This window comes from Phyllobates terribilis, unplaced genomic scaffold, assembly GCF_046119375.1.
Source record: "Phyllobates terribilis strain yellow unplaced genomic scaffold, ASM4611937v1 Scaffold_2__4_contigs__length_985480577, whole genome shotgun sequence".
In the NCBI taxonomy this organism is placed as follows: Eukaryota; Metazoa; Chordata; class Amphibia; order Anura; family Dendrobatidae; genus Phyllobates; species Phyllobates terribilis.
In genome coordinates, this window is record NW_027362762.1 from 161483410 (window position 1) to 161493137 (window position 9728).

Consider the following 9728-nt stretch of genomic DNA (forward strand, 5'->3'; position numbering starts at 1 on the left):
CTATGCATTTCACGTTAGTTACATTACACCATAAAAAACACAATACGACCGCATGTTAGTATTCACACTACAATTGTTGTCTTCAGGGGCAGGTATATGAAAGTCCCTTACACAATGTACTCTTTACAACACCACCCCACGGTGACTTTTTATTGCATTGGACCCTGAAGAAGTGCCTGTCTTTTTCCCATTTTTGGGCTTTAGAACAAATGACACATGTTCTATGGTGTAATGGTCACAGCTGACAATATTTTTAAGCTACAATGGTTATCATGAAACAAATTAGTATTGTAACTTGAGGGCCTATAGTGTATACTGCTCTTGGTATGTAACATGTAGCTCCTTTGTAGAAACTGTATAGTGGTCCTGCAATCAACTAGTAATCATAGGCCATGGCAATCCTTAGCAGCGATGTACAAGAATTTTAGTAGATTGTAGGAAGCAGTGTTGTTTTCTTTTTAAGATCGTGGTGGGGCCAGATCCTGACAAAATATTACCTATTTTGTTCTATGATATATGGAGGAAAATATAATATATTATTACACACAGAGAACACCCATAACCAAGATAATTAGAGAAGTATTCTATTGATTCATCTACAACTAACTAGGAACGTAAGATAGCTCTTGGCTGCACATTGGTTTGCTTGAAAACAATCTCCCTTAATTTTCCTATAAACATGCATGCTAGGTTCAGCTGAGCATGCATGCTTATTTCTGCAGCTTACCTTCCAGCACAACAATGGATCTTGGAGGTTGAAAACCTATTTGGCCAATCCTGCCATTAGGGAAGAATAAACAAGCCCCCATATGCATTGGCTTGCCAACATTACAGATTGACAGATTGCCTGGCATAACACGAATATAATATAATGTTTTTAGTACAGGTCCTTAGGATCCTTAGCCAGACCAGGACTTCCAGGTACAAAAATGTATCCATGTTATGTTTGTGTGAAAGCTATCTCATGGACATTTTTCATTACATCTCTTACATGGTACTAACCATGATCTTAAAAAGCTAAAATAATTTATATTTATTAAGAATTTTTCTTGCTGTGGTTTTGACATCAGTATTTCTTAAACTGTAAATGATTGGATTTATTGTAGGAATGACAACTGTGTAGAAAACAGAAATTAGTCTATCATTCATCTGCGGATATTCTGATGGAGGTCTGAGATATGTGATCATCAAGGTGGTGTAGAATATAGAGACACTGGCCAGGTGAGATGTGCAGGTGGAAAGAGCTTTTCTTCTCCCTCCTGAGGAGTTAATCCCAAGAATAGTGAGCAGAATATTTAAGTATGAATACAGAATGGTGGACAGACAAATAACCGAGGTCAGTCCTCCAAAAAGAAGGATTACTATCTTGTTCAAAAATGTATCTGAGCACGCTAACTTAAAGAGCGGGGGAATATCACAGTAGAAATGGTCAATCACGTTGGCTTTCCAATATTTTAATGAAAAGATAAAACTAATGTGGATTAAAGAGTTCAAAAATCCTGCAAAATACGCACCGACCACCAGGAATCTACATACTGTATTAGACATAATGGTTACATAAAGCAAAGGATGGCGTATTGCTACCAACCGATCATAGGCCATGGCCGCCAATAAATAACTTTCTGTGGTTGCTGAACCTCCAAAAAGTAATAACTGTGTGGCACATCCACTGATGGACATTGATTTAATACTTCGGGTGAAGTTGGCCAGTGTGTTTGGAGTTATAATAGAAGTATAGAAAAGATCAAGCATAGCCAATTGACTCACAAAGAAATACATTGGAGTCTGCAAATGAGTCCCAAGTTGTATAGTTACAATGATCCCAACATTTCCAAGAACAGCAGAAATGTAAAGTATCAGGAACACCAGGAAGAGAATGATCTCTAGGTCATGGTTATCAGTCAGACCTGTGAGGATGAACTCTGTGCTTGCTGTATGAATACTGCAATTATTCATTTGGATTACTGTAGTGAAAAAAGGACAATAATTATTAAAAGGTAATTAGCAAAAAAGAAATATATAATATTTAAGTGTAACCATCATTTTAATCTTTATTTCATAAATCAAGAGTACAATGAAAATAAGCAACTTTGTAATATATCTTACCAGAGAAATCTGCTTTATTGTCCACTCAAACTGATGTTTCATTCTCAAAATTCTAAATTTTCTGGTAAAATCTGTATTCAGTGAAGAATTACAGAGATAGAAGATGGCAGATGCTACTGATAAAAGCCTATGTAGATGAGAGAGGGGAAGAGGAGGGACAAACCCTGCCTGTAGTTTCTTCCTTTTCCTCCTCCCTCCCCTCTAAATAGAATCTTAGTAGTAGTAATTGTCATCTTCTGTCTCAGTAATGTAACAATGTGTCTTCACTGAATTCAGATTTTACTTGTGAATTGAGGATTTTGAGAATGAAAGATCAGTCCAGGAGGAGAAAGAAGCAGATTTTTCTGATAAGATATATTGCAAAGTTGCTTATTTTCATGTGAACTATTGATTTATTAAATAAAATTTAAACTCTTTAATGATATGGCTGGAAAGTGATTTCCCCATCCCTTTCATTTATCTCTGCTTCAGCGATATTTCCAGATAGATCAGCCGTATGCTTTATATTGAAAACCTTACACCTTGTTTGATTGAAATTATATTATTTAGTTAATTAGGGTAGAGCATTGATGAGACTCGGATATTGATGGCCTAACCTTAACACAGTTCTTCAGTATCAGCCTGGTGCAGTCGAACGCACAGCCCTGCTATGATCAGCTGTGTGAAGTTCCTATAGTGTCCAAATGTATGCAATGTACAGAAACAGGACAACACAGTTCCATACTGTGTGTGGTAGCCATTCTTAGATACTACGGCTCACATCCTATTCACTTCAATAGGCGTTGAGATGCAGTACCTAAGAATAACCACTGTACACTGTGGGGAGCTGTGCTGTTCTGACTCTGTATACTGTATATCCGAACACCGTGGAAGCAGTAAACAGTTGATTGTGGGAGAACTGGGTGTCGTATCCTGGACGATCTGATATTGATCATCTCCCCTAAACATAGGATATATAAAACAAATAGACCTACAATTGTAAAATTTTACAAAAATACCAGTTCCACATTTTATAATATACCCATGTACTAGCGACTCATCATAGCATGAAAATTAGGGAGGACTAAAGTCATAATGCATAAATATTATTAGAATTTTATTTAAACACAAAATTCCAAAAACAAAATGAAATACATATAATAATGTTTCACAAGGAAATATAATGGGTACATATACAGTGAATAAATCCCAAGGTATATAGGTCGAGGTTTGGGTCAGGATACAATTAAATAGATATGAATCAAATAAACCAAAATTGTCTTATATGTACATAAAATATCGCCATGAATGACACAAAAGACCCACTTCCTCAGAGGACGCCCCTGACATTAACGCAACACGCGCGCTGGGGAACACAGCCGAGGTACAGGCAGGACTGATACAATGGGTAAATACCTTATATGAATTTACATGTGTCAAATATACTGTGTCTGAATATAGGCCTTTTAAATAATGATTACAGACAACACCAATGACTAAAAACTTATTATCCTAGTGTCATATGTATGCTGTCTATCCAGCATTTTATATATTATTTTGATTTATATGGATTTTTCATAGGTGAGTTTTTTGTTTCATTCATAGCCATATTTTATGTACATATAAGACAATTTTGGTCTATTCGATTCATATCTACCGTATTTTTCGGACTATAAGATGCTCTTTTTTCCTCCAAAATTTTGAGGGAAAGTAGGGGGTGCGTCTTATAGTCCAAATGTGTATAGTCCGAATGGTGTTGTGGCTGTGGATGGGAGAATGGGGGGAGCAGCAGCAGCGGAGGAACGGGGCACAAGAGGCAGGAGCCACCTGCTGCAGCAAACACTGTGCCCGCTACTAAAGAAAATAAATATTCACTGCTCCCCACGCCCCTGGGCATGTGAAGCACTGAATATTCATTCTCCTTAATATCGTGCACAGTGTCAGCAGTAGCCACCGGCTCCTGCTGCGGTCCGGCTATCACGTGCACCCGCTATTAAAGAGCATGAATATTCACTACTCCCCACTTCCATGGGCTTGGGGAGTAGTGAATATTCATGTTCTTTAGTAGCGGACACACGTGATAGCCGGTCCGCAGCAGGAGCCAGCGGCCTCTACTGACACTGTGCACGATATTTATATTAGATACAAATCCAAAAAACAATAAAATACAAATAATTCCAGCAGTGCAGACAAAACCTAAAATTGGTGGTTGAGCAGGAGTGGGAATCCCAGGTGTAAACCATAGGGACCACATAATTAAATATTGCATGGAATATAGTTAAACAATATACACAAATAAGTATATAGGCATGTAAATATATATGAGTGGCCAAAAAATTAATCAACAAGTAGCCCACAGCCAGTGCTAGTGACTATTAGTGGTAGATATAAGTATATCAAACACCCAGCACACACTTCACAAATACTTCATCAAACGCTCATCGGGTGTTTGCATAAAGTATCCTCATTCCTCACTGAAATATTTTTTATATTTTGAAATGTTACTACTTTTTTGCTTTATAAAATTATACATGACACTTACTTATGACATCATTGTAACTTGTAAGATACCTGTTTGTTATCCTGTCATCATTGCCGAGATGCTGAGTCCTGTGTATGCTGACTGGCTGATTGCAGTTGACTGACAAAACTTATCTCAAACGTTCTTTTCAGCTAGATGACAGCAAGGCTACATTCACATGTTGCATTTTTGCTGTATTTTTTTTCTGCAGGCAAACTTGCTCTCTCGGCAGTAAAGAAGCTGCTTACAAAAAGTAGGTTTTGTTGCGTTTTTGCTACTTTTTTGCTACGTTTTTGCTGCAAATTATATGTGTAATTTGTCTACTGTACATGTTTAATAAAGATAGTTTTATTCACCAGAAAAGCAGAAAACAAACATACTTACTTTTTTTTCCAGTGTTTTTGCATTCTCATTGGTTTCTATGGTGAAAAACCACTGCAAAAACGCTGCAAGAATTGACATGCAGCAGTTTTCCAATTCAGTTAGAAAAAAAACAACAATCGTGTGCATGAGATTTCTGAAATCTCATAGCTTTTTCTGGTGCTGTAAAGAGCAGCTTTTAATTTGCATTAAAAAAAAACACAGCAAAAAAAGCTGCAAAAACGCAACGTGTGAACATAGCCCAAAAAAACACATGTATTAACTGTCTTAGGCTGTGTGTCCACGTAGCATTTTTCAAGCGTATATGCTGCGGAATTTCCGCAGCGTAAACGCTTGAAAAACACATGTATATCCGCACCCCATGGTCCCCAATGGGATTCCGCAAGTTCTATGCACATGCTGCGGATTTTTCCACAGCGTTTATGCTGCGTTCAAAAATCCGCAGCATGTCATTTAATTTTGCGTTTCCGCAAGCGGAATTGCCTTTGTCCAATGCATAAAAAACGCAAGGCAATTCCGCATGTGGAAAACGCGTGATAAATGCGCGAAAAATGCGCGATAAACGCGTGCGGAATTCCGCATGCGTTTTTCCGGGAGAGGACTTGCATTTATGCAGCAGAAATTTTCTGCTTCATAAATGCAACGTGGGCACATAGCGCAATTAAATGACATGCTGCGGATTTTTGAACGCAGCATAAACGCTGCGGAAAAATCCGCAGCATGTGCATAGAACTTGCGGAATCCCATTGGGGACCATGGGGTGCGGATATACATGCGTTTTTCAAGCGTTTACGCTGCGGAAATTCCGCAGCATATACGCTTGAAAAATGCTACGTGGGCACACAGCCTTAAAAATGGTCCAAGTCTGTAATATATTTGCCCAAATTTAGTCCATGAGGTTTGTGGCCAAAACTGTCAGACCATGCACATAAATCTGTATTGCAGGCATGCTCTATAGAGATCAATTGTGCATACAGTCTGATGTATGTTGGCTGCTAATTTGATATCCATTTTATTTTTAAAAAAATATCTTTGGAGATTTCAGTTTCTAAGCCTGGAATCTAAACAAAGATGTCTTAGGTTATGTGTACACTATTTTTAGGATGTGTGTATAACGGCAAAGTTTTTCACACAAAGGATACTTTAAGAAACACTCATGTTTTACCCAAAAATGTCTTTTGCAGTTTCTTTTCAGTCATTTGTTCTGATGTTTTTGCTGTCAGCGTTTTTTTTAACTTGTACTGTATAATCTAGGGAGCGGCTTCCAAATAGAAGCCCCCTGAAGAATGTTCAGGCCACTTGTTTTAACGAATTTGTCTTTGGAATCATGAAAAGGGTAAAAGAAACTCCAAAGACTAAACACATATATCACTGCAATACTTATGTTAATTCCCTTTAGCTTTTATTTATTGCTTTTTAAGTCCTCGTATGTACATACCCTTATAATGATTTACTGGACACCATAAATTAAAGCTATTGTTTTGGAGATCTAAGCACAAAACAACATTCCTGCCAAGTTTCAGTTCTCATACTTTGCACTGACGAGGGCCAACAGCCCGAAACACCGTGTCTGCAAATTGAGATTCTGATTTGGCTTTTATCCTAAGTCATATTGCACGACTCATTAAAGGGTTGATTGTGACTTGTAGGATTCCTGCTTCCAATAGGTGGCGCTATAGAGTACAAGTCCTCTTTTTCTCTGAAGAGGCAATTTGCATGCCAAGTTTCAAAAACTGTGTGCAAGTATACCTAGAAGAAGATATGAGTGGCTATGCCTGCAGTGTCATGTACAAACATTTACTACATTGTAGGAAATACAGATTGTGCTTATTCTTACCTGATGAATGTAACAATGGTTATTTAACTTTCCTCTCTGTACATTGTCACAGAATTTATACAGAAGGTAGGAGTGCAAAATGTATTTTCAATATTTACTGTTGCTATACCTGTATTTGTAAAGATCATAGTCAAAGGAGAAATTCCCCCATGTGGATAGAAACCCATTGGTAAAGCCCTTTGAGATAAATTATCTAATGAGATTTATAAGCATTCTTTTTTTTATTTTCTTGGATGCGTATGTTAATAAAAGTATAGAAAATAAGTGTCTATATATCAATATGTTATTTACAATGTTGAAGCCTATCTTTCCTAGTCAACTTTTCATTTGCAATATGTTTGGGCTACACTGTTGAGGCAGAGAGTATTGGAAGTGACTTTTTTGCCCCCTTTCTTCAGATGTATACTGGAAACAGATATTCTTTGATCAGTGCATTATAGGTTTTAATTAAAGACAATCTGTCAGCAGGTTTTTGCTATGTAATCTAATAGCAGCATGAGGTATCGACGGAAACTCTGATTCCAGCAATGTATCACTTAGTTTCCTGGGTGCTGCAGTTTTGATAGAGTCACAGTTTTCTCTGATTTAGCAGAGCTCAGTTGTTGAGCAGTGTAAAACCCTGTTGACACCACTGCTTTTTGTTTACATTATATAGTGACAGAAAGCTGCTAATCAGTGCTGGGGGAGTGGTTGGACTAGAAGGCACAAGGCCAGTTGTCTTGTAGTGATAATCTCCTGCTGAGAAAACATTGATTGTATTGAAACAGAAAAATACAGTTCAGTAAGTGACACATCACAGGAATCAGGGTCTCTGCTCCTACATTATGGTGCTCTCAGACTACATAGCAAAAACCTGGTGACAGATTTCCTTTAGGAAGAAAAAGTTTCCTTAGCCTATGTTTTCCAATGCCTTAAGAAAGGTTTCTATTTGTAAATGTGTCCAACTTACTACTTTAACATACATCTGTGCATGAAAAGTTTATGGGTGCTACTATACATTATTCTTGATGTCTATGTATAGCTGCAATCAAAATGATTCAACCCTAGTTGTAAATTAGGTTTATTGTACAAATATGCTAACATAAATATACAATAATATCTAGGAAGATATTGAATTTTTTTTAACATATGTAAGGATGCAGCTGAACAAGTCGTGGACGGGAGGTATGTGTCCCTGAGGTGCCAAGCCTCAGTTTTGTAGGACCTGGAGAAGTAGGCTCCAGCACACAGAATGCTTTTAAGGGGCCCTGATTATGGATCTGGGTTTTATGAGTAGCTGAAGGAGCTGGGTGGGATCGGCTGCTCACTTACCTCCAGTCCAGGTCTTGAAATTTCTGATTTAAGGCAGCTGGTGCTGTCCACTCTGTCTGTGTCTTTGCAAGGTGAGGAGTTGTATGTGCTGCTCAGACCCTGCTGTAGCCAGAGAAAAGCACTGACATTTAAACGGCTGAGGCTGTGCTTTATATGGACTGTTTTCAATTTTTGTTTGGTTATACATTTTGTACCTGCAAGAGCTTGTTATATTTTGTTATCCTGACCAGTTTATGGACATTTAATAAACCGATGATTTGTTTAAACCAACGAACTGCATCCCTGTGTGTGAACCAGCGTCTACCACAGAGCCAATCCCTCACAATTGGTGCTGCGAATGCAGGCAGAAGTTCCAGAGGACAGGTGATTGCTGTCTGGAAACTGCATGTCCTGGGTCAAGACAGCTGTAGCAGTACAAGCGTGGCCTGCAACCATGGAGGAACTAATTAAACAGCTGGGCTGGTACAAGCGATTCTGCATCAGCAGAAAGCTCAGCAGGAGACCAACAAGCTGTTGATAGAACAATTTCAGCTACAGCAGCAACTAATGCAGCAGCAGCGACAGCAGCAGGAACAGATAACACTCCTGGCAGAGGCCGAGAAGCCGCACCACCTTCAGGCCGAAGCGTCGAGACTCAAGTGAGGAAAACCATGAGAGGGGCATTGCAAAAGATGACTCTAGGGGGTGACACCAAGGCGTTCCTGGCCGTGTTTGAGAGGGTGGCGGACTGTGAGAGAATGCCACCGAAGCAGTGGGCAGAGGTTCTAGCGCCATATCTTACCAGGGAGCCACAGAAGGCGTACTTTGATCTGGTACATAAATCACACGTCACCCGCTACAGGCAATAGTAGAGGGCATGAATAGAGTATGGACACCATCAAACTATTCTAAATAATTTTTATTAATTCATTATAAAAACAAGAAATGTTATCACGTAACAATGATTAAAAGTTAAGCAGGAGAATTGTTTAGCAATCCAGGATTATAAATATGGGGCTCAATCCAATATAAGATAGGACAAGAAATTTTATACACTTTAAAGAATATATAGCTGTAAAAATTCAATTATAAAAAATTCTTTTAAGGTTTTCAATCCAAGATTATAAAGTGCAACTGCCCATAAGGTGTCGAAATGCAAGCAGCCTGGGTATATTTACCTTAATAGTTATGCAGCCAATGAAAGTATATATAAAATGCCAATGAAATATCACATGCTAGCCTGAGCAATTGTCCTGATGGTTAAATAGATATCAGGGGTATATAAAGTGCCAATATAACTATAAAGTGTCACATGCTAGTAACCAAAGTTTTATGCCCCTAATGGAAGTATACCTAAAAGCATTCAATATTGCTAGGACTCAAGAACTATCATATCATCCTATCTTATTATATAGGTATCAAGAATACATCCAAAATGCCAATGGAATACAGTTATATGAAAAAGTTTGAGCACCCCTATTAATCTTAAGCTTAATGTTTTATAAAAATTGGTGTTTTTGCAACAGCTATTTCAGTTTGATATATGTAATAACTGTTGGACACAGTAATGTTTCTGCCTTGAAATGAGGTTTATTGTACTAACAGAAAATGTGC

The 9728-nt window shown here is 38.1% G+C and overlaps 1 protein-coding gene across 1 annotated transcript; it reads right to left on the bottom strand.

Annotated features, from left to right (window-relative positions):
* Positions 1 to 1017: 1017 nt before the first annotated feature.
* Positions 1018 to 1956, bottom strand: LOC141244909 (olfactory receptor 5AP2-like). Its single transcript, XM_073669023.1, has one exon. It carries the CDS (start codon positions 1954 to 1956, stop codon positions 1018 to 1020), a length of 939 nt encoding a protein of 312 aa, XP_073525124.1.
* Between the last annotated feature and the right edge of the window lie 7772 nt (positions 1957 to 9728).